Source organism: Berghia stephanieae, chromosome 2 (genome assembly GCF_034508935.2).
Source record: "Berghia stephanieae isolate SIO BIC M18660-M18661 chromosome 2, UCSD_Bste_1.3, whole genome shotgun sequence".
Taxonomy (NCBI): domain Eukaryota; kingdom Metazoa; phylum Mollusca; class Gastropoda; order Nudibranchia; family Aeolidiidae; genus Berghia; species Berghia stephanieae.
Window position 1 is genome coordinate 51,772,669 of NC_088361.1, and position 26,756 is coordinate 51,799,424.

Consider the following 26,756-nt stretch of genomic DNA (forward strand, 5'->3'; position numbering starts at 1 on the left):
CGAACCGGACCGGAAGGTTTCTCTCTATTTTGCTACTGACACACATGCATATCTCCGGTTCTTATTTCTCAGTCTCTATATTTCTTTGGTTCCGTCCCGATGTGACACGGAAATAAAATAATGTGAAATAATTATTTTTCTTCGAAATATATATTCTTCTTCGAAAGCTCTCACACAACCGCACCACCTCCTCTTCTTCTTCTTCTTCGTCGCCGTTATCGTCTTCTAATCCAAATAAACGAAAGAATCAGCGTAAACATTAACACAAACAGGAGCGAAGATGCGCAGCTTCCTGTGTCGAGCACTAGACGTCTAGATACACATCCTTCAAAAGGGTAGGAATTGTTCTCTTCCTTTCATTTTACAACTAACTCAGACCTGGGACCTCAAATAATTGGGATTTTTTTTTTTGATACCATAAAATAAGGACCTTGTTATAAATAAGTAGGGGAAAGTGACACAATTTGACTAGTCAATTAACGTGTCATATCTGTGTTGTGTCCATGTTTTTGTCCTGTTGTGTCTATTTTCGCTTGTTCAAATAGTTCCGACAATTTCTTCACCAACCATTTACAGGCCTGCATTAGGTTGTATATATACTTATTAACGGAGACCACTCCAGTTGTAATAATAATAGTATTATGAAAGAGAAAAAAAAAGAAGTATATAAATAAGTCAAGCAAGTCAAACAAACTGCCATTTCCTTGCTGTAACTAAATCATATATATAAAATAAAGAAAACAAAATTAAGTCATGATTTATTTATTACTTTATATATATATATATATATATAAAGTAATAAATAAATCGTGACTTAATTTTGTTTTCTTTATTTTTGCCAATTTGGGAAATTCTGGAGAATATTTAAGATTCTTTAAATAACAAGAATAACATAATTTAGTGGAAAAACGGTAAAATTCACCTTAAAAAAAACATCACTTATCATTCATTGTTGAAATATATAATAAGAAAATAAATGAAATCTCCTTATGATAACTTCGATTGCACGGATGAATGGGCACCATAAATAATGGTACATTTGTAATTGATCTGATCCTTTTACATCTTGGCTGCTGGCACATCAAATATTTGGCCAAGTTTCTGGGCAATTGCAATGTTACCACTCAATTTGATTTTACCACTCATGAAAGCCTGAAAATAAAAGACAATGAAATTTGAATAATATTTGTTGCATTTCATGAAAAATGACATTTATTATTTATAAGGTAATTAGTAAATGAATGGGTTCGCCGAACACGCATTTGACAAATTCACAGTTTCAACGAACAAGGACAGAATTCCCAAAGTCTGTCCTTCATTGTCTTAGTAAAATTTTTCACGGTTTCGACAAACTAAACGGAGACTTAGGGCCAACACACCTTCATTGCAAAATTTACAAGTGTAAAAACAGGAGAGCAGAGCATGTTACATTGCGTCATAGCCTTCATAAACTTAGCCTGTTACTGGCATAAAAAAAATAAAGTCATAAAGCAAGATACATCCAGAAATTCAGAAAAGAAAAAAAAGTTGATTACCGTGAGTCGTATTCAAGAGCTCAACCAATGGAATCATTCATTTCATTGAGCACCACTAAAAACTCACTTTTCATCTTTTTAAACTTGTGATCACTGTCTTGTAATGTGACATAATTTGTCTCGTGCATAGCCATCATAAGTGCTCGTCCGACCCAAAACAATCAGACCCACACTGTGTGAGTATTTATCACAATAGTCTATGTTGACACACTAATGAAGGAATTGCATTGCGACACTCCACGTTTATTTGTGACAAACACCTGATATGGACTCAGGCTGTAGTGTGTAAACAAATGCCTCCCCCCCCCCCCCCATTCCTACTGCTTCCCCCACATCCTACACACGTTATCCCGTGTGTCGTTTTGTATGGCCTGGTGGTGTGTATTTTGTTTTCTAAGCAAGTAACTCAGGATTGAATGATATTCATTATTTTGCCAACAAAAAGATATGAATCAAGGAGACCAGGATGCGTAAACATTGAGATCATATAGACGGAACAAAATTGACGTCATTCAGCTTTTTGCTTTTGTTTTAAACAAGCCGTTTTTATGAGTGGTTCTCACTTGTATCAATCAGACTATAGACGTTTAAGGTTAACAGTTTTGTGTGTTGGTATGTTATATCCTGCTGTCGGATGTTGTTACATTTAATAACATTGAAAGGCCCTGCATATTCATGATTCCTACCTTCTGAGCATTGAGCTTTCGTTCTGTCAACAGCTTGAAGTCATCATCCCCAATGGTAATAGTGCAATCAACTTTTCCTTGCCTGATTCCACCTTGGTAAACTTGAGGAACTTTGCCACTCTTTAAATCGATAACTAGGAATGTTAAAAAAAAGTAAATATGTTTTAAAAAAAGGTAAGAACTTGTCCACATTACTTAGTTTGACTAAGTTAACAAGTTTAGTCTTATAAGTTTTATGGAAGTTACATGGGTACATATGTATGGGAAAATGGTACACAACAAATAGAATACTTAGCTTCATTGGTAAATCAACGGGGAAAAAAAATAAGGTTCTAGCACTGCCACAGCTTTTGATCTAATTTCACATCTTGGTAACATCTTCACTTTGCCAAGTCCAAGGTTTGAGAGATTTTTTTACAAGATGAGGGTTGTTTTAATTGATCGATTTTTAAAGGGCGAGTTTTCTGACCAAAATGATAAATACAGTAGAATTACTTTAAACCGAAATTTTGGGGACCTTCTAAACCATTTCGGTTTAAAGACATTTTGGTTTAAAGTAAGTTCCCGTTTTGCAATGTTTTTCAAGGGTAGTAACTATTCGAGGAATTTGCTCATTTAATCGCATCATGGGTTTCCCGTTAAATGGAGTTGTTGAATAAATGCCGTCTTCGTAACCAGTAACATTTTTTATTTTTTTTTATTTTTATTTTTTTCTTTGACTTTGGGTGTGTTTTAAAAATATTTTTGGGGGTTTTCGTTTTCAAATCAAAATTGTTGAAAGAGTTGAGTTCAGGATGCCGTGTATTTTACATTATATCTCCGTCTTGATCAACTTTTTTTTCATCGACTTCACGTAGTATTTTGATTTTAAACTCCAACGTGTAAGCACAGTGCTTTCTTTTAGACATCTTTTAGTAAAATGCAAAGTTAAAATAAGATCGATAGTTCTTGTGCGATAATTGATAATGAATGATGCGCAGCTACTCAGAGGTGAAGTGAAGTAGAAATGAAAAGTAAAAAGGCGTGTAAGTGCTAAGCTGTCTACTACACATCTCTCTTTTGTTGAAAAGTCATTAGGTTCAAAGGCCTAATTACATCGAACCCCCCCCCCCCCCCTCACACACACACACACATACATTTAAACAAAGTGGAAATGAAATGGCATGTCAATTGTCGTGTTGAAAATCCAGTCAGTTCCAAAGCATCAACACACGAGCGAGAATATCTCGCTTGCGTGATTCTACACCCCAACTCCCCCTCTTTCCTCATTTTTCGCCTGCCAGTCACCCGCTGTCTTCCTTTTCCTGTCTGTGCGATTGTGGTGTTGGCCAAGCCCAAGTGCAGTGATCAGTGACATCTATAGAGTATATAAAGTCCTAGCAGTGATTGAAGTGTTTACCTAACCCCCACCCCCCACCACCCATCACCCTCATCTTATACTTATACTTACGCTCTTTGTTTAATATCGCCGGGATTATTACGTGTGGCCTCCTTCCCGAATTTTTGAAGAAAAATAGAGAGAGAAAAAGGGAAGGTGCTCTCAAGTTGTTTCGGTTTAAAGAAAGTCCTGCTTAGAAGTATTTCGGTTCATCGTAAGAATTAGTATAAAGATAATGAAGAAACTAGTACAATTTATTAAATTCTTTGCGGTTTAAGGTATTTTTCGGTTTAGCTTCTTTCGGTTTAAAGTAATTTTACTGTATGTGATTTAGAGTAGGGAAGAACTGTTTGTTTGTTCTTCCACAGTGTGTCATAATTCATTAAGTAAATCAAATTAGTGAACTATTGCCTCAAGCTGGTATGTCAGGACGAAATGGAAGCTGACAATAAAACTCAAAGACACAAAATATTATTTATATTATTTAGAAGACTGATTATAGATTCTCAAACTTCATAATTTCCTTATTCTAACATTCTTGATTTAGTTTTAATTTAGCCAACTGGTTTGCTCACAAGTGATAATCACTACTTCCACCTTCCACCCTGTCTTATAAAATCAAATTTCACTTACTCCATTGAGCAGCCTGTTTTCCATTGTCAAGAATCTTCCATTCAAAAATGGCATTTACTTTTTGAATAAGGTCTGGACGATTGGGCATGTTGGCTTGCATATATCTGAATATTGCATCACATTTCATTCTACCTGATGCCTGAAGATTAAAGAATATTGTGTTATAATTTATTACTTCTGCTCAATTTAACTAAATAAAAGTCTAACGCTTCTTCCTTTTAAAAATTCAACAACAACAACATTAATTAAAAACACATACAAAAAAAATAATTAAAAAGAACTCATTCCTAAGAACTAAAAGGTAAAACTTGGATAACTCATTGAATAAACATGATTTCTCCAGAATCAAATTTTATCCAAGTAGGTAAAATAATAATCTTGACCGAGGAAAAAAATTTAACAATGAGAAGCAGACTCAAATCCATTATATCCAGATTCCTGCACCTTGATAATCCATTCCACTTTGACACAATGTCACGGTCCCATGAAAAAAATATATGACCAAAATAAACCACTCATCTTTGTTTTTGTTTTTGAGGGTTTTACGGCGCTTGCAACACATTAAGGTCATATCAGCGCCAGTCAAAAGGAAGAAATGGGATAGTAAAAAGTTATAGAATTTCAATTAAAGCACCCAAGAAAAGGTAAGACAAAGGGGAATTTGTTCAAATAGGGAACAGATGTCCTAAAAGTCTCATCCAGACACAAACACAGGTCCCCACTAAGAGGAATACACTCAAATGTTAACAAATCAAACATAACATGTAAATAAAACATAATACAGTACATAACAGAGAGATGATTTACAAGGAAAAAAATATCTCCCAAAGCAATAACAATACATTCGACTGTTTCCCTCTCAGGACAAAACCAAGCAATCTCACTCCAAGACAAAGACAGAAGGCAATTGGAAAACAGATAAGAGGGGATAGCAGACACAGCAAGTACCTCCCTGCCCACTATGGGAGGTAGGAACCCCACCCAGCCACTCATCTTTCTAACTCAAGATTTTTGTTACGTCTTTCTAAATAAGCTCAGTCTCAATGTAATCGTGTCATAAATATATTTTCCAAATGAAACGTTAAAATTTAAAATGGTAGTAGAGTTTTACATAAGCACACAAAGTCTCCAGCCTGACTCATGTTGAGCCTGATTTTTTCCCTGGCACCCCACAACACAACATAGCAGTGATAAGCCAGCATAACATATTTAGGTTTTGTTATTTTGTGCAGCTTTGTGGTATGACACTTCCCTTCAGACCCATAGGTCCTGGGTTCTTGTCTAGCTCTAAGCGGCGCAAAGTTAAGTCCTTGTAAAAGTCAAAGGCTCTTTACTCACATTCTCTCACTATATTCAAGTGTAAAATGAAAACATGGCTGCTACCTGTCAAAAAAAAAAATAATTGTAATATTGCTCACTGGCATCATATCTCATCCTACGTTAGGTGTTGCTGCTGGCTGGAGATTCCTTGTAAAGCACTTTGGGCTCCTTTAAAGGATATAGGGTTCCCACACCTCTTCTTTAAACAAATTCAAGGTTTTTTTCAAGGTTATTTTCATGGTTTTCAGTGTTGTGCACGGCATAACTTGAATCCGTAAAACTTACTGATAAAGTCTGGGAGTTAAATTGAGTCCTCATATCGTCTAATGCCTATCCTTGTATACATTGTCATTGCCAACCAGTCCACACACTTCATGATTCAAAATTTTAAGTTCACAGAAAAGACATCTAACAACACTAAAACAAACAAAAAAAATCACCCAGAACTATCTGAATGTTAATCACTCAAGGATTTGCATCTCTCCTCAATATCAGAAGTGATTTTTTATCACACTTGATATCTTTTGCCTTTTTCCTCAGCTTATTTGCCTTAACTAGGAGAGTGAAGTCCATTAACTTTTCTGCTGCCTCAGATGCCTCTTGTTCCTTTTCAAAAAATGCAAGATTCGTTTCCAAGAGCTTTCTTCTCATTTTCAATTCTTGAATATCATCAACCATGTTCTTCCTTTTCAAAGCTTTCTTCGATTGTTCCTTCTCTTTCATCTTCTCTTCAAATAAATTAAAGTAATTTTTTTTCTACCTTGCTTGGCTGACAACATCAGATCTTTGTCAACGTGAACTTTGCTGAGGCCTACAACAAAATTGATGTGATCTTTATCACTTATGACCTTCCTGGTATTTTTTTCATCTAAAAATAAATTTCCCGTTTTTTTCAAAACAAACATGGTTTTCCCAGTTTTCAAGGCCTTGATAAACAAAATCTTAATTCCCGGTTTCCGGGTTGCGTGGGGATCCTGACAGGATATTGTACTATATAAATGCTCAAGTTTATGTTCAAGTCTTTTAGAGTCAAAAGGCCCACTGAGCTGGAGTTAATCTGCTTTTACTTCGGCAACATTTGGACAGGCTGATGATACAAACGCTTTCCACCAAATCTAATAGACCTAGCCACCCAATTACAGGTGGGTGGAGAGAAGGGTAAGATAAAAACCTTGACTGGACTTGGGATTGAAATTGGTTCCTTTAATTGTGAGCCGAGTGATCTACCAATTGAGCTATCAGGGTCCTCGAGTTTGAGGAGTACATTCTTACGTATTTTAACTTAATGACATTTTTCTAGCTCCCGTTTCACATCACCTCTGATTGTGCTGACACAGAATCATTCCCGTGAAGATCCACATAAGCTCCAGCAATGCAAATGTTACCATTTTCAACAACCTGAAAAGATTTCAAACCAACATTGACAATTAAGACATTTGCAGACTTGAAGCATTTTTCTCATTATTTTCAAAAATGGAAAATCACAACCCTTTATTGAACTAACTTTCAAATAAGAACAAAAATATTTTCATCGTTACTTATAAACTGAACTTCTGTTTTATTCAATAGGCAGAAATAGGAACATAAATCAGACCTGTAAATGCTGGAAAACAGAAAAAGAACTTTTTTCAAACTCAATTTTACTCTTCTTACACCACTAGCAATAGCTTTTAGAGCAGCATAACGATCAACAGAATCTGGTACAATGAAATTGAGGCAAACCAGATTAAGAGTTTAAAGAAAATGTCAAGGGTGAATCTCAAAATCAAAAGTCGACCGTATAAATGTAGTCCTTTTCCTGTAACTTTGACATTGAACAAACAGTTTCATTCAACTCAATATAATGAATATCAAGTATTGCATTGTCAGAGAAAACAGCAGGTAAGACTTTTGTCGAGGACTAAAAATAGTACTAACATTAATTGATCCACTTTGAAGACGGTGAGTGAGAGTTATTCTCACGCTGGCTGTGTTCACAGGCTCAACTCATGTGAACAGTAAAGTTGGCAAATTGATGGTGTTTCACAGAGCAGGAGATCCGATCCAGAAGCTGGGTGTAGTTGAAGGGGTGAGGGGAGAGGGAGAACGTTTGCCACACTATAAATAGCACAATCAGAAAAGGGGGGTCCAGCTTATGTTTTTCTTTAAAACTTTTCTGAGGAACTTAAGAAAGTTAGTGGATCAATTATTGACCAAGAGTACAGGTGAGTCACTAATTCCGATTATAGTCGGATGATTTACAGGTCTGATAAATAATTAATGCATGTCTTTGAATAAAGATTCTGAATACCTTAGTTGTAAAATGGATGCGGTTTCCCTCCTTCCACATGTCAGTCTGCAGACTCTGTCCTGGTAACACTGGCTTGACAAATCTCACCTATCAGAACCAGACATGGTAGGAACAAACCATTATAGATTCAAACATTATTTAAAAAGAAAACTTTATCACTGATCATACATGATGACTTACTTACTTACTTACTTATCCGAACCAGCGACCACCTGAGCTCTAGCCCTTCGGTCTTGTGCCATGACGTAGAAGTTAGACGTCTTTTGTAGTTGTTCCAGGTGACTATAAAGTGATACATGATGACAAACTTAACATTCTTTAGGTTCTATATACGATATTTTAACACATTTTATTTAGATACCTACCTGAGCTAAATAATGACAATACTTGTAATATAATATATTATAATATTATATTATATTATAATATACACACCACCAGTAATGGTTGCTAATAGCAATCATTGTTTGTTACAAAATACAGTAGAATTACTTTAAACCGAAATTTTGGGGACCTTCTAAACCATTTCGGTTTAAATACATTTTGGTTTAAAGCAAGTTCCCGTTTTTCAATGTTTTTCAAGGGTAGTAACTATTTAAGAAATTTGCTCATTTAATCGTATGATCATGGGTTTCCCCTTAAATGTAGTTGTTGAATAAATGCCGTCTTCGTAACCATTTAAAAAATTATTATTTTTCAATTTTATTATTCTATAATTTTTATTTTTTTTTTTGGTGTGTTTTAAAAATATTTTTGGGGGTTTTCGTTTTCAATTCAAAATTGTTGAAAGAGTTGAGTTCGGGATGCCGCGTATTTTACACATCTCCGTCTTGATCAACCTTTTTTTTTCATCGACTTCACGTTTAAGCACAGTGCTTTCTTTTAGTAAAATGTAAAGCTAAAATAAGATCGAAAGTTCTTGTGAGATAATTGATAATGAATGATGCGCAGCTACTCAGAGGTGAAGTGAAATGGAAATGAAAAGGCGTGTCAATGCTAAGCTGTCTACTACACACCCCTCTTTTGTTGAAAAGCCATTAGGTTCAAATGCCTAATTACATAGAACCCCCCCCCCCCCCTTTCACACACACACATTTAATCAAAGTGGAAATGAAATGGCATGTCAATGGTAAGTTGTCTACCACCCCTACCCCCTCCTTATTGTCGTGTTGAAAATCCAGTCAGTTCCAAAGCATCAACACACGAGCGAGAACATCTCGCTTGCGTGATTCTACACCCCAACTCCCCCTCTTTCCTCATTTTTCGCCTGCCAGTCACCTGTTGTCTTCCTTTTCCAGTCTTCGATAGTGGTGCTGGCCAAACCCAAGTGCAGTGATTGAAGTGTTTGCCTAGCCCCCACCCCACCCATCACCCTCATTATATACTTACGCTCTTTGTTTGATATCGCCGGCATTATTACGTGTGGCCACCTTCCCGAATTTTTTGAGAAAAATAGAGAAAGAAAAAGGGAAGGTACTCTCAAGTTGTTTCGGTTTAAAGAAAGTCCTTCTTAGACGTATTTCGGTTCATCGTAAGAATTAGTAGAAAGATAATGAAGAAACTAGTACAATTTATTAAATTCTTTTCGGTTTAAGGTATTTTTCGGTTTAGCTTCTTTCGGTTTAAAGTAATTTTACTGTATTATGTTTTTGTAACAAACAATGATTGCTATTAGCAACCATTACAAGCCCATCTCACATTGCAGTGTCAACTTTTGTTGAATTGAATACAACAAGTAGTCTTCTTTCTTTCTTTAAAAAAAAAAAAAAAGGAACTAAAAAAAAAGTGTTAAACAAATAGAGAAATCATATTTAACTGAACAGAGACGCATTAGAAAAATACAAAAATATAAGCTAAGCTGAATAAAGCTTGGACAAGACTAAAAACATAAAAATAATTAAAGCTTCAAATGTAAACTTGAGATGCTCTTGATTTCTCCTAGATATATCAACTACCAAATGACAAAAGAAACAGAATGAAATGAATGCTTTGCATTGAACGAATAATTAAAATTTGCTGGCCTGAAGTGAAATATTTTTTGCTCGACATGATAAATGTGACCTACCACCTCAAAGCGCTATTATGTAGGGTTGGTTTCGGTGGTCAAAATTGAATTTGTATTTTAAAATACAGGACTTAGATTAAGTTTCTATCCTCTATTGATGAGAATGTATACAATATCTTAAAGTGACAAAAAGCAAAATTTGCCTATTTTTGGTGGTTTAACTTTCAAATCTTTCTTGAGCATTTGCATCACCCTGACACAATACCATTTTGGGGCGATGGGTCACAAATTTGGTTTTGCTCAAAATGTCTAATAATGGAGAAAAATGTAACAAATTGTGTCTATGGTTTCATCTGAATATTAATATTTTGTTTTACCCATAGCTTAGTCAAGGGGCCCTCAATACATACATCATCTAAATTACACACAAACTGAAATGGTTTGACGTCGTGTCAAGATACATTTTATATATCCATCCCATTTTAATCAGTAGGTCAAAATTTTTATCAGACAGTAAGCACTCAGCAGGAGATAAGCATCTTATTTAAAGGATAGCAAGAAATCATTACTGTCTGTTCCACGAGAATGGGATAAACTCAAGCTGAGAGGGCTCTCTTTCTCTTGAAGAAACTCTTTTAAAGACTCAGTACAAAATTTAGATGACATACCTTGACAGCCTTAAATCGACTCATGTCATTGTCTGCAAATTTTGCCATCACATGACGCACAGCGTGGCCATAGCTACACAAGCCGTGAAGGATTGGAGTCTTGAACCCTGAATGGTGAAAACAATTAAAGTTAAAGGGACAAGGCCATTAACAGTGAAATTCATGACAAACAATAAATATTTCACACAGCGTTTCAAGCTATAGATGCTTATTTCATCAATGAGTGAAAAAATGATATCAAAAATTTGTAATTAAAATGAAGGCTGTGGAGATTGACAAACTAAAGATCCATAAATCCAGCTTACTCTATTTAGAATTTTCAGGCCTCTGTTTTTTTTTGGTGTGAATTAATTGATCATTTGTCTATCTCAGTCTCTGCTTTGCTTCTTACATAAAATAATCACACCCCTCCTTGATCCCCCTCATCCTTTTCTTTTCCGGATCTTTCAACTCAAATGCTAAAAAAACTAAAATACTCTAAACTAATCAAAGGGGAAGGATTATAGAACAATTTGGATCAACTGTCTTCTGATCTCTTTCTTGATGTAAAAGGTGAACAAAGCATTAAACATCCTGAGTTCACCTTTTATCTATTTGTGATGACTCGAAAGAACAAATTACCTCCCATGGCAGCAAATGCTGGATCAATATGCAAAGGGTTGTAGTCACCGCTAAGTCTGTATAAAGCAGCCTGCAAGAAGAAATAATTCAGATTTGATTTTATTTTTTATAAAGGGGAGGGGTGGGAGGAGAAAGACTGTACTAAAAGTGCCAAAAAATGTGGCTTACTAATTTCGGCAATAAATGCTTCCTTCGTCAGTAAGGCTCACGAGCAGCATCGAAGATCTTGAGAAAAATTGAAAACTTATCTTTTCCAAAAAAAAATTCTGTTTTATGAGATAATCATTTTTTTATTTTTAGTTCTCATTTGTTGAATGTCACTTTTTATTTTATTTTGTAGAACCTGTATAGTTAATGTGTTCGACTGTTGTATGGGTCTTTTGGTATGAGTGTGTTTATGGTTTGTGAAATGATATTGTAAAGCACTTTGAGGTTTCAGCATACAGCACTATAGAAGAGAACTTAATAATAATAATAATAATAATAATAATAATAATAATAATAATAATAATAACAATAATAATAATAATAATAATAATAATAATAATAATAATAATAATAATAATAATAATAATAATAATAATAATAATAATAATACACACCAACACAGTTTCTTTGAACACACCGTTTCCTCAAACTCATTCGATTGTCCCAATTTTTTTCCTTATTATTTTTTGTTACAATTCCATTCCTTTTCACACTAATTTTACTACAAGAGGACAGTACATTATTAGGAAATAGAAGACTAAAATAGCACAGAAATCGTCTTTTCTTCTTCATTCGACTCAATATTCTTTGGGTTTGTATTTTCAATAAAGTTCATAAGCCAATCTACAGGATTCAGGATTTCAAAAACATTCCAAACCCATTCATTATCAACATCACAAGCATCATGCCCACTGCTAGTTTGAGGCCCTATCTCTCTGTCAGTATCAGTGAAACTGGAACAAAAAACAAGTTCTTGAAATGTCAGAATCATTATCATAATCGTCATTATCTAAGAATAAATCAGCCCCTTAATCAGGATCATGTCTGTTTATTTCCCCACCTTTATCTGAGTCCCTCAGCTAAATGAGTGAAGCCTTTTGGCTTATTTAGCAACCCAGCCGGCATTACAGAAGGCGTATTTAGCAACAGAAGAGTAGTTGAAGGATTTTTTATTGTGACATTGACTGTTACGTATAAGTGTATCTATCTACACTGCATGTGTGTATACAGTATGATGAACATGCAAACACACCCACAGACACATACATGCACTCCATCGCCATTTTTCATAATCGACACTCTCTGCTCAGTCTTATCACTTCTGTAATCGTTCTAATTTCAATACCACACGCCATGATTAGCTAATGCTTGGCAATGACAGTAAATGAATGTTTTGATACAGTAACCCCCTCCCTCTTATACATACACACAAACACACCAACTTCTTGTAACATGTTATATATAAAGTTATCTCCCTCTAGATAGGCAATAAAGTCAACAGATAATAAAGTTCCCTTTATTCATCCCCAAGCGGAGATTTGTCTTAGGATCTATTACAAGGGAAGATTGGAATAGTCCAGGTGTCAAACACAGCTCAGTGCCACAAAAAAAAGGTGGCCACATAACGAGGTGAATATTTTCAACTAGGTATCTTTCAGGTTCGAAGCTAAGACCATACTGTTGAGCCTTACCCCCCCCCCCCCCCCCATCAAGTCCTCAAAACTTTTTTGCATGTCCCAAGGAGTTAGAGGAAACTGTGCCTGAGTGTAAAAATAATAATAATAATAATAATAATAATAATAATAATAATAATAATAATAATAATAATAATAATAATAATAATAATAATAATAATAATAATAATAATAATAATTCGTCCCAAATCACCTGATCTTCGTCTGTCTTTTCTATCATGGAAGCGTCAGGGGCACGTTTTGGAGGATCAAGCACAGGAACTTGCTCCTTGGAGGAATTCGGTGCTCCAATAGGACCAGCCCCTACCACAAATGTTACATATTGGTTGAAGAAGACCTTTTCTCCCTCTGCATCAACAGTGTCCACTGGAATAACAATATAGTTGTTGCCATCATATTGGTAGACTAGTCACCATGTTACTCATTTATTCATAATGATTTACTCATAATTATATGTGTTTATAAATAATACATATAATACATGCATTCTCTTTTAAATATTGTTATCAAAAGTAATGATATCAAAAATAATAGACGAAATGAACAACAACAATAATAATAATAATAGTAGTAATGATTATAATAATAATAATAATAATAATAATAATAATAATAATAATAATAATAATAATAATAATAATAATAACAACAACAATAATAATAATGATCATTTTCATCCATTGGCATTCCATAATTCTGAAGCAATTCAACAGAATACATTAGTTAATACATACCATTGACTATGAGAAGCAGACCAGATTTTTTCTCAACAATGTCAGCAACCCTCATTGTGGATTTCAATGTCCCAGAACGAGGAAGAGGTTTGTACAACTCAGTGTATTGCTCTCCATGGAGAATCTGAAGGTGATGTCATATGACAATGACAGTGATATTAGCTGAATGAAAAAAATATTGTTTCCAAATAGATTGAACTTTTTTATGCTGCTTTTCATTATTACCATCTCTACTTAAGTCGCTGTATAATTTGTAGAGATCAAATTTAGGATGGCACCTTTCCTGTTGCAAGTACAGTTGTCAATAAAAATATTATAAAATCTATGTCTCTTCAACAGAGCCAATCATGTGCACACAAATCTTTAGTAATTCTAATATTACAATTTCCTGTCTTAAAAACATCTGAGTATTGTTAATTGTGCAGTCACATGATCTTAGCACTATTAATGACATCATCATCATTTACTTACTTATGTTTTGTTGTTTAGAATTATTTATTTACAATTTCTGCAGGAGTTCACATTCCTGCAGATACTTTAAAATTGTAAGCGGATCGACCGACTGGAACAGAGACTTCAAGTCCCTGTTTTCATAATGTTGTGACCTTATTTGTTCTAACTTTGTACATTCAATTAAAATATGTTGAACTGTGAGGTTACAGTTACATCTTCTGCAGAGGGGTTTTTCATCCCTCTCCAGAAGGAAACGGTGAGTGAGGGCAGTATGTCCGATCCGGAGTCGAGTTATTTTGACCTCGTCTCTTCTTTTTAGCCCCGAGTTGGGTCTGGGGCCGAGGTCAGTTTTAATTTGTTTTGTACGTCCAGGATCGTTCCCATTCCTTTCGGACGTATTTTTTTATATTGATCTTTAAATCCGCGTGTGGGATTTTACTGCCCTCTTGTAGCTCTTGGCTCACCACCTCTTTTGCCAGTCGATCCGCTTCTTCGTTCCCCCGGATACCCAAATGACTAGGTACCCAGAGAAAACAAACTTTCTTTTTTTAAATAAATAATTTATTTGCACCTTCCAAGATACTTGTGATTCTTGGATCGGTGCAATAAAAATTTGAGATCCCCTTAAGTACGGACAGCGAGTCAGACAAGATCAAGAATTTGTTTTTATTCGACCACTCAGCCAAATGGAGAGCATTTAGGATTGCTCTCGATTCTGCTGTAAAGATCGCAACATTTTTATCCAGACAAAGTGATCCGGTGCCTTCCGATGAGTGACAGGCACATCCTACTGCATCTGCGCTCTTTGAACCATCTGTGAAGATGTGAGTATAGATGTATGTTTGTAATATTGCTTTTAGTGTCTGTTTGTAAATATGTGGGTCTGTTTGTGATTTTTCGAGTTTTGTTAGATCGAAGTTTATGTTTGGTCTATGTATGGACCATGGTGGTGTCTTTGCATGGACGTATGGATGTATCCTATCTAGACTGATGTTCATGTCTGCGATGTCTTTTTTTATTCTGTAACCTAATGGTGTTGTCATTTTTGGGTGCTTGCGAAATTTTTCTTCGAGTGTCCTATCCATGCAGTGTACGTGTTTGTGTGCTGGGTTGTCGTGCAGCGATGTGACCTTAGTCACATACTGGAGAGCCAGTTTTTTTCCTCCTGAGATGGAGAAGTGGCTCATCTGCTTCAGCGTAAAGGCTTGCCACTGGAGAAGTGCAGAAAGCCCCGAGTGCCAAGCGCAGTCCCTGATGATGAATTGGGTCCAGCATGCCTAAGTAGGATCGTTTTGCAGAGCCCTATACGAAAGATGCGTAGTCCAATTTTGATCGAATACGGGTTCGGTATATCTTTAGAAGAGCGTTAGTGTCCGAACCCCATTCGATGCTCGACAGAACTCTCATTATTCTCATTTCTTTCATGCATCACAGTCTGAGATCTTTGATATGGGCAAGGAAATTTAGTTTCCTATCAAAGATCACACCCAGGAATCGGGCTTTGTCCTTTACCTCAATTCTGGAATTGTTGATGCAGGTGCATTTTCGGCAGAAGTGGACAGCTACTGTTTTTGATGGGGAGAAGGAGAAGCCATTGAGATTTGCCCACTCTGACAGTCTGTTTAGTTGGAGTTGTAACTGTCTCTCAATGGTGTCCAAGCTCAAATTATCAAATTATGCTTAGACAACATGATACCCAGACTGTTAAGTTAGAAATGTTGATTATTGCGAGAGATCTTTACCTCATCATCATATCAAGTTATTACCTTTGTGGGGTCAATAGACAGCCCCTCTATGTCCATTTCTGCAACGGCACTGATGGCAGCAAAACCTGGTATGACGGCAAAGGTAGGCAACACGGTGAAGTCTTCTGATAACTCAAACAAGAACTTGAGGTAATCTGATTGACGAGTGGACACACCCACTGGAAAGATAAAACAGATAAAGTTACTCTGTTGCGTTAATTTGTATATTGTCCACTAAGTAAATACTTGGTTCTTTTCCTCTGTTTTGCCATTCACATTAAACACAGAGAATATTATGACGAATACTGCTTAAAGTGGGAAAATAGTACTGCCAAAAAATCAAATCATATAGCTTATAACCCTTAAAGTCACTATGAGTGACTAGTGTATAAGTTGTTTTCTATTTGTTACTTATTACATGGTAACAAAACAATGGTGGAAGACACATTTCAAATATATAACAAAGAGAAATTGAGCATTTCATTTAAAATGTTTATTTTTGACATTATATCCTCCATTCATACTTATACGAAGTAGAGAATAATAATTCCTTCATATACTGTCTATGAACAAAATCCTACTATCTACCTCCTAAAGCGTATAACATGGCATCTCTCTCAGTGTATGTGAAGGGGAAAGTGTTTGTACTCGGTCTAAATGCCTTGATTTGACTCTGAAATAGATAAGAAATTTATAACAAATCAGTTTTAAATCATATCATAAGGATCAATCAGCCAAGTCTTTGCTTCACACATCAAAGTGATGTAGGGTGAATACAAGATCCATACAGAGTTTTGTATAAAGTGGATGCTGCAAAAGTTGGAGTGTCCAGGAGGGCGGACATTCCTTATTTGGACATCATTCTGGGCCAAATCTAGTCGCCCATTACCAACAAAGTTATCTTGGGCCCACAAGCCCTGCACAAGGACAACTTAGTGTGGTCTACTAGTTGGAGATTCGTATTAGGCAAGCCAATTGTGTAAAGGTTAGCCATATACAGAAATGACACATAGCAATATATTAGAACCATATGGCATTAGGAGTTCTAGATCAACTGAAATGGGGCTTATAAAACAAGGGGAGTATTATTTAAGCCATATTAACTTCCATCAAATCAATATAAATTGAGCCAATGAATCTAAAATAGCTCCGTTACTAGAAAACCTAAGCAACATGCTAGTGAATCATTTGAAAAGTCTTCAATTAAACTGAATCTTCTTCTTCTTCTAGTTCACTTTTAATATCTTTCATATCAATAAGTATATAGAGGATATATGTCCTATTTCCTTCCTTTTCATACTTGCATTATTCAGGCTGACATATTCTGTTTTCTGGAGGACATAAACTTAATGATTCAGTCCAAGAGAAAAGAGAGGATAATTGTAGTTGTGTATTAAAAAACTCAAACAAACTGCTTAATTACTACTAGCTTTCCACAGAGAACATTTCAAATGAATGAGTGAAAATAACTATTTCCATTTGAAGAATAATTAATAAAATTTTGTCTGTATATATTCTATTAAAAAATTCTTTTCTTTTAAAAATAAATATTTACCAAATAAGTTGCACATGCGCCTCACCAATATCACTTAGACAAAATGAAATCAATAAACATCAGATAAATAATTAATGGATTCCTTAGTTGGAATATCACAAATGATAATTGCCACACATTAATCTCATGCCAAAATTTGATTCAAAACAGCACAGAAGTAAGTCTTCACAATATATTCACATTTTACCTGCAGTTTAATAACAAACTTACAACAATATCCATGTTGCCTTGGCTTCCTGAATCCTGCTCTTCTGTTTCCTCACCAGGACTATTGACCAATCCAACCATTTGAGCAGAGGATTCTGGGAAATGTAATCGGAATCATCTTGATACTAATGTGTCAGAAAATCAAACTCTGATTACATAGTGGAAAAAGATCCATTTAAAAAAAAAATCCTTAATGGTGTTTTGAGCCGTAGTGCCCCTTTTAGATGATGTCTTAAAAATAACAAGCACATAAGTTCTCATTTCGTTACATGATATAGTCTCAATAATTATTTTACTTAAATAGAACAAAATGCCAAATCATTTTTTTTTTATCAGAGGTCCAATAAGCTAAACTGAATGAAATGTTCTCAATTCACAAGCACAGGCTTTGATCTCAACGTTCAATCAAATCTTTTTCCCAGCCCTCTCGCTGACAAGAAATGATTTTGTATATATGGATCTGTAAGATATGTCAGTGCCTCAGCACTTTGCAGTCGACCTTTTCTAAATGGTTAGCAATTGTTAGTGTGAGATGAACTGTAGCTCCATGGGCCTTATGATTGTAATTTGGTTTTTAAAAAATGTTTTTAAGGGTTTTACGGCGCTTGCAACATATTAAGGTCATATAAGCGCCAGTAAAAAGGAACAAAATGGGATAGTAAAAAGTTCTAGAATTATAATTAAAGCACAAAAGAAAAGGTGAGACAAAGGGGAATTAGCTCAAATAGGGTAAAGATGTAGATTCCAAGAGCACACCGTCAAAGTACTTAGTTTGAGATCACCTAAAGGTCTCATCCAGACACAAGCACAGGTCCAAACTAAGAGAAATCCACTCAAATGTTTACAAATCATATAATATAATATGTAAACTAAACATAATACAATGCATAACAGAGAGATGATTTACAAGGAAAAAAATATCATCTCCCAATACTATAACTATACATTCGACTGTTTCCCTCCTAGCCAAGGAACTCCGGCCAGGGTAAGGACAAAACTAAGTAATCTCATTCCAAGACAATGACAGGGAACAATTGGAAACCGGGTGTGGGGGGATATAAGACACAGCATGTGCCTCCCTGCCCACTATGGGAGGTCAGGATCCCCACCCAGTTATGATTGTAAGGAAAGATATGAAATCATTATTTTTAAGTCAAATAGTGAACATAATAATTACCTTGAACTGTCTCTGGGTTTGTGCTGTCTGTGAAGTCTGTTATTTTGTCCCAATTATCTCGCACTATAAAGGTTATAAGAAAATACTCAATATAAAGATTAAATGTTGGATGTGATAATGATAAATAAATATCTATAATATATTATAATATGATATAATCTAATAAAAGCTAATCTAGTGACCATAGTTATCTTATATTCTTCTTGTTGCTTTACTTGAAACTGTAATACACACCATATTTGACAATAACTATTGCGCAACAACTAAAATATTTACAATCTCTCTAATCTCATAAAATATAAATCAATAGACAGATATATGAATACATAAATATATTTCAATAAAAATGTTTTAGATTTTGGAAATCAATTTATGCTTGTTGTGTTTTTTACCCTGATGATTCTTTTTTGTTTTTTTTCAAAGAAACAAAATTATGTGAATGGTTCTTTAACTTGATGCCTTAAGTCATATGCTGAAGGTACAAAGAAACATTTCAAATTCAAATTTGGACTAAGTCAAAAAAGAGTAGACCTTACCCCCCTCAGCAGTGATAGGTGTTTTTGTAGTTCTCAGAACAGCTCCTTTTGTTCTTTCCCAACGCACTGAAATAAAAGAAATTAGGTAATGTAATCAGTGTGTGTGTGTTTGGATGTAGGGAGTGCTTGAGCGTATCTGTAAATTTGCACTAAAATTTCAAAAATTGGAGTTAATGAATTAAGGGGCATTCATCCTTATCACATCCAGAATATGCATCCCCATCTCACTCAAACTGATGTTTTGAAAAATGGTCCTTGTTGGTTGTTATATAGGAAAGCACTGGTAATGTTCTTATGTATGGCTTCTATTGTTTGATTGAGTCCTTCGTCAAAGTCATAGTTTCTTCATGCTCATGCCACATGCTATCAATGTCAAATCCTTTCCCAATACAATAAAGTCGTGGAATGGTTCTTTTCTGTGCTGTAGGCATTTCTCTGTAAGAATTCGACAACTGAACACCTGTTGAGCTGTGTTCTCATACCATTTGTTGCAAAGTGAATTATAAGAGATAGACAACTTGTTATCGAAATTTATCTTGTTTCCATACCATAATTTGAATAGAAAAAAATGCATGCTACCCCTTGGATAGAATAAAGGCACTAAGATTTAAATTTGATCCATAACGAGCCAACATTGAAGACCTGAAAATAAATCTGACTTGATGAACAAGAACATGGGTTCCCCATCATTTATATTGTGATCAAGTGCTTATGGTATTTTTCTTTCAGTGGAAACAGGGAAATAGAACTACAGCAATGGAAATAAATGGTTTGTCAGGACAATAACTCATAAATTATGATAATGGTCATAATTGAAAAAAATAAATAGAAAAAAATGTCTTACATTTTCCTACCCATCCAGCTCCCATTTCAAAGAGAGAGCCGTTTTCCTCACAACTGTCATGGCATAAATACAATACTACAGGGGCAACATACTCAGGTTTCAAAGCTTCCACTATATCTGGAACACGAACAAACATAAAACAATAGTGAGACCAGTTATCTGACTCAGGCACACCCTACCCTTTTGCATTCTGATTTCAAAAAGCTGTAGGGACAATTTAGTTTTATATAAAGTTGGCTTTACATCAAAATTAATAATAAATTAAAGAAATATTAACCAAATAAGAGGATAAAATTTCAGGACAACATCATGAAAAAAACCCAAACATTATAAGTATATATGCAATCAGATAATAACAATTAATGTTAATAATTACACCTGTCAATTTCTGCACAAGGACTGATTTACTAGTTCATAATATTTATATATCCATGTACATAATTTCATTGCATCATATATCTAAATGATGGATTGCATTAAATCAGCAGTTTGATATATATACATAGAATTTGAATAATGTCAGTGAAAAAGTATCTGCAGGGGCTCAAACACCACATGCTGTTACATTGTAAGTGGCATGTAATCATTGGCAAAGTTCATTGCCACTAAACTGAATTCGAAGTAAGAGTGAACGAGTCATTGATAGCAAGATTCCTCATTATTAGGTATAATGAACATAATTGAATTCAAGATTAGAATACAAGGTACTATGGAATAACCATAAATATTCAACTAAATTCCTAATTCATCGAAATTAATCCAGCCCCTTGCTGTGATCTATGCTAATATAATTATTCAAATTTATACATCCACAGTTGGAATCATTTGTAGATGAAATGATCTAGCCTTACAGATTCAACTGATAAAGAGGACAGATTTTCCCACCATACATAACAGAAGCATGGAGACTCAAAATTATTACATGTACAGAGAAATATTTTTAAAATCAAAAATAGGAGCTCTAATTAGCAATTACAAATATAATATTATTAGTTATCATGAATTCCAATAACCTTGATGAATATTACTCGTACAATGAAAAGAAAGACATCTCACTCAGTAACAGAAATATAGTAATATTCTGATGAATACCTAGGAAACAGAATTATCTGAATGTAGCAATCTGTTCAAATGGATTAAAAACAGCCATCTCTTTCCTGCTATTTCCCAAGTTGAATACTAACCTTTTGGCATGATAGTCTCCGTGAGCCTGGAGCCAGCCACTGGAGCAATGGTGTTGCACTGGATGCCATACTTCTGTCCCTCAACGGCCAGGGTGTTACATAAGCCAACAAGGCCCATTTTGGCAGCACTGTAGTTTGCTTGACCAAAGTTGCCATAGATACCAGCATTTGAACTCACCATGATGATTCTTGGTCAAATAAATAAACAACTAAAAAAATTACAAACTGTCCTTCAAAAAAAATACATATTATTGCAATATGTTCATGTAACTTTAAGGAAAAACAGAAACAACCTTCTCTCCATTCTGCAAGAGGAACCACAACAAAACCAAACAAAACAAAATGAAAAAGAATTGGAAAAATATTCTTCTGTTTTCCCCTGAATAAATATTAAATTTCACATCCCATCAAATACTTGCAATCATATGAAACAAAGCAATTGTTATGATTTACACAATGTATTAATTTAATTGACAATTAGTTAATTCATCACTATTAACCATGTCTAGATAATCCACAGCACTTTTGGGACAGCCTTGACTCCAGCTTTAGACACTCCAATGCAATGCACAAGATTTGAAATTCTAGCGATCAGTAATTTGGGTCAAGAGATCAATCTACTAAAGAATGACTATAAGCAATAATTTAGTCAATGACGAAAGGTTGAGAAAAATATTTTTAAAATCATTTAGGAAATTTTAGATCCTATTATAAAATATCTTACTAAATTTAATGGCTAGAGCAAGAAATTATTATCAAAATATAGGACAACAAAAGAATTAAAATTAGCACTTGATTTGTTTGTTAAGAAAATCATTATCATGTTTTCAGCCAAATGAAAGAGGTAACCAATCCCACCAAGAATTCATCAACACTCAAATCAGGAGGAGGAAATAAATAAGAACAGGGAGCAGTCTCAAGGAACACGAAAGGTTGGGCATCTGCAGCAGAGATGGAAACACTTACTAACCAATGAAATAAAAGTGGTAAACCTTAATTGGGAAGTTACCAAGAACAAAGCCAAGGACTGAAACAGATGGTGGATGCTAATGAAGGCAAAGACCAAAGAGGATTAAGTCAAGTAAGTCAACCAATCTCACCTTCCATATTTTTGTTTCCTCATATGAGGCCAGGCAGCCCTTGTAACCATAAAAGAACCACGCAGGTGAATGCGATGAATCATATCTGTTATATATAGAAACCGGAATTGTATACATGAGGTTCTGACAAAACATCATTGCATGTAAATCGGATGCGAGTTCATGGTTCTTTCAGGCATAACAATTCACCTATTTTACAAAAAGGGAGAAAACGTTCACAAGAGCTCTTTGGTACCTACAAAATTTAATTGTTATGAGTTTTCCTTTCAAATCATTTTTGATGCATTTAATCAAATTTATTATGTTTTGTGATAAACCCCTAATATCAAATAAATTTTTTAGGCCCTGATCAAAACAGAAAAAAGACATATACAACAAAACCTACCCCAATCGTCATCACTGATTCTAGCAAAAGATTTGTCCCTCAAAATGCCTGCGTTGTTGACAACAATATCTGAAAATAATAATAATAATGATAATAAAAATAATAATAATAATAATAATAATAATAATAATAATAATAATAATAATAATAATAATAATAATAATAATAATAATAATAATAATAATAATAATAATAATAAGAAGAAGAAGAAGAAGAAGACTAATAATAACAATAATAATAATAATAACAATAAAAATAATAATAAGAAGAAGAAGAAGAAGAAAAAGAAGAAGACTAATAATAACAATAACAACAACAATAATAATAATAATGATAGACGAAGAAGAAGAAGAAGAAGAAGAAGAAGAAGAAGAAGAAGAAGAAGAAGATGAAGAAGAAGAAGAAGAAGAAGAAGAAGAAGAAGAAGAAGAAGAAGAAGAAGAAGAAGAAGACAACGAAGAAGAAATAATCTTCCGTCAAATAAATTACATTAGAATGTAAGCTTTTTATATGGAAAAGGGTCGAAAACTGCTTAACTTACTCGGCCATCTTCACCGTCCTATGGGCTCTATATGCAAAGTAATCAAAGATATTTGTGTGACAATCAAATACAATGGTCACTACATACAAACCCTTCTTACATTCGACCAAAACGTTGTCCACTTGGACAACATTTTTTGCATCTATCATATTACAGTCAACTACGCTTGTAGCGATGTCGTCGGGGGACCAGAAAAAAGATCGCTACATCCGAAGTTCGCTACAGCCGTTGGAAGAAAATTCATGGGAAATAATTCAGACTATTCAACTTCGTTGTTGAGTTACTGCCCTTATCTTGACAAAAATTAGTCGTGACCACTGTTGACAAATATTAGGTTGTTTTTTTTTTTGTTTGTTTGTTTTGTTTTTTTTTTTGTTTGTTTTTTTTTATATTTTATTTTTTATTTATTTATTTTTTGTCTTTTTTTAAAAGAACTCCTCCTTGTAGCGCTCTTTCAATTTCATTATTCCCGATACTCCAAACTCAGATGCGGCATTCTTTTGCTTTTTTCCGTTCTCAATTGCACCAATCAGTTCTATTTTTCTCTTCAAAGAAAGCACAACGCGTTTTCCTCCTGTCGCCATTAAGTCGAGTTGTAGTTGTAGTCTGTGGTTGAGGCAACACACTTAATACACTGTTCACTAGACTACAACACACGCCAGACAGCACACAAAGGAACTTGGCAAAGTGAGAGAGGTATATATCTAGTGAAAGAATAGAGTGAGAGTTCGTTTCGCTCTACTCTGACGCAACACGCAAGACAAGCAGCACATATTATATCAGTGGTACGTTACACACACAAAGTGTATTGTATGTGTTGTATTGACACAGGCGCTTGGCGAAGTGAGAGAAGCAGTGACATCGTTACAACCGTTATATTTTTACTATAAAGTATTATGGTCGGGGATAAGAATACGCATCACTATAACCGTCACGACGGATGTAGCGAAGTCATTACAACCGTTTGTATTTTATTGAGTTTGTGTGATATGCGTGCCTGTTCTACAGAAAAAGATCGTTACTTCCGAAGATCGCTACAACCGACTTCGCTACAAGTGGAGTGAACTGTGTGTATTTGCCAGTGGTTGGTGAATGTTGTATTTGCACTTTATCTTTGATTTCAGTATGTTATACAAGGTCAAATCATTGATAGCACTGACAAGTGTTCCATATGATTGGCTATCAAATAATATTGGTAATCAAGAAAATGGTGTGTTTACACCAACTGTTTTTTAATCAACACCAAAGTGGGTATAATCCCTTCTTGCAACTAAAATTTTTAACTGATGGGAATCTAATGTGTGCCTTTATAAAACACCATATCGATATCATAATGTAGTGCACAAGTAACCACTTACCAATTCTCCCGAAGGCATCTAGAGCAGTCTTTACCAATTTCTCACCATCTTCCACTGAATCTGAATTGAAATTTTTTTTTAAATGGAAAGCCATTAACATATGGATAAAGAACATTCAAGCATTTTTCTTCTTGAAAAATGTTATATTCGACAACCTACATCTGATCTCGACTCATTTGAAAAGTCTAAATGAAGGTGTAAATTTAATATTTATGACCGCAATCAATGTTAATTTTAAAAATAATTCTTCTGTGCTTTGATCATTTTATGACAGATGCATTGTTCAACCTACATTCAACATTTATACTTCTTAGTCTTCATTATCTTTTATGATAGATGCATTGTTATATGGGCTTATAGTTATGATGAGAATCTTTGTCCAACCAGATTTGTCTGAACTGGAATAAAGTGTATTTCATTCATCATCGAGAGTCATTTGGCTGAGAGATTTTTAAATCTTTTTACTTGCATGAATTATAACAATTATAACTGTGCTCCTTCTATCAATCATTGTTTCTATACATTCAATAACAACAAATATTATTTACATCTCGGAATGGTTACGGAAAGGATTCCATTTCAGTGTGCATAGCATTAGATGAAAACTACCATGTCATAAAATTTCACACCAAGAGTTACACTTTATGCCAATAGTGGGTGTCTTAATCTATTCATCTTATTTCTAGTCAATTAAATACCTATATACCAATATAAAATTATCAAAAAAAGAAAAACTAATAATGACGTTAACTACCATACCATAATTAGCCACAGCCTTGCCACCGTTAGCTTTGATTTCAAAGACAACCTTGTCTGCAGCTTTGGCGCTTGTACCTGTGCCTGTTCTGTCCACACCCAAATCATTTACTTAAAGAAAAGGCATGAAATGCAGTTATTCCCAAATAGAGAAAAGAACAGTTACAGGAATACCGTATCTATATATGAACTAAAAGCATAAATGAAAACTAGAGAAAGCTTTTGTGGTTAATAACATTTTTTTAAAAAAAACACACACACACAAAAAACCCTGAAAAAAATTACAACTGGCCCAAGAAAACAAAGAGTATTTCCAAAACCCATAATTTTACCAATATTTTAACTATTAAACTTTTACCTAAATATTATTCAATTAGATTCACGACACTATTGTCATTACCTTTATATATATATATATATATATATATATATATATATATATATATATATATATATATATATATATATATATATATAGGTAAAAGTTTAATATAGAATGAGCATTCATGCTTCTTAGTAAGAAAGCTTGTTCTAGAATGTGAAATGGTTTGAATTGAAATTAAACAAGGTGTGTCTTTCAATACAAATATTTTTTGATACAATACCGTTTAATACTACAACTTTTAAAATATTTATTTCCCTAATTCGGTATGCTGCGATCTCTATAAGAAAAAGGCATATTACAAATTATTTAACATTTAAAAAGTTAAGCAGAACTAATACAACAAATTTCATTTCCAAACATTTTGTATTCCATGCATATAGGTTGATAACTAAATTATTAAATCTGCATAAAATCACATTTATTAACCCTACATTATAAATTTACTATATTATCCACAAAATGTTGGTCGCAAAAAATAAAACGAAGTGTGTACTACTATTGCAGTTGAAGTAATATTTTTATAAATGACTTACCAACAACAGATGCTCCTCTCCCACCAAAGGCAAGTGCGTAAGCTCGACCAAGACCTGAAAAGCAAAGTTAAAAAAAACACCACAAGCTAAATTTTTTTTTTGATTTTTGATTTAAATTAGACAATGTAACTTTTAACTGTAGTGTAGGCCTCCACCCTACTCCTACACTACTGAACTGACTTTTACTTTTAGAAGAATATTTATCAACTTACCATTCCCTGCACCAGTAACAAGAACAACCTTGCCATCAAATCGAAGAGGCTGCATCTTTTGATATAATCAATTAATGACACAAAAAAGTAAAAGTATATATTTCACACAGCAGAGACAACTCGCCGAACAGACCGCTCTGAGTTGAATGATTGAATGGAATAAGGAATTCAGACTTCGAACCAAACCCGATCCAGAGATCAAGTCTTGCTTTTGGACCATTGAACTTTGAACT

The 26,756-nt window shown here is 34.3% G+C and overlaps 1 protein-coding gene across 1 annotated transcript; it reads right to left on the minus strand.

Annotated features, from left to right (window-relative positions):
- Window positions 1–912: 912 nt before the first annotated feature.
- Window positions 913–26,756, minus strand: LOC144965132 (peroxisomal multifunctional enzyme type 2-like). Its single transcript, XM_078900096.1, has 22 exons — window positions 26,524–26,756; window positions 26,312–26,365; window positions 25,397–25,504; window positions 24,638–24,697; window positions 22,739–22,807; window positions 22,354–22,438; window positions 21,254–21,441; window positions 20,070–20,186; window positions 19,226–19,291; window positions 18,690–18,752; window positions 17,516–17,607; window positions 16,339–16,423; window positions 15,772–15,929; window positions 13,553–13,676; window positions 13,012–13,184; window positions 11,137–11,206; window positions 10,516–10,622; window positions 7,843–7,929; window positions 6,870–6,950; window positions 4,233–4,371; window positions 2,222–2,355; window positions 913–1,152 (listed from the first exon to the last, which is right to left on the minus strand). Exons 1-22 carry the CDS (start codon window positions 26,576–26,578, stop codon window positions 1,060–1,062), a joined length of 2,208 nt encoding a protein of 735 aa, XP_078756222.1. The 5' UTR covers window positions 26,579–26,756; the 3' UTR covers window positions 913–1,059.

What these genes read in the sequence shown, in the direction of transcription:
- LOC144965132 (XM_078900096.1), bottom strand. Translation starts at nt 26,578, where the DNA reads ATGCAGCCTCTTCGATTTGATGGCAAGGTTGTTCTTGTTACTGGTGCA. An exon ending in CAAGGCTGTGGCTAATTATG is followed by an intron (nt 24,698 to 25,396) that starts GTATGGTAGTTA and finishes ATTTCAATTCAG; the next exon opens with ATTCAGTGGAAGATGGTGAG. An exon ending in AGCTGGATGGGTAGGAAAAT is followed by an intron (nt 19,292 to 20,069) that starts GTAAGACATTTT and finishes CTTTTATTTCAG; the next exon opens with TGCGTTGGGAAAGAACAAAA.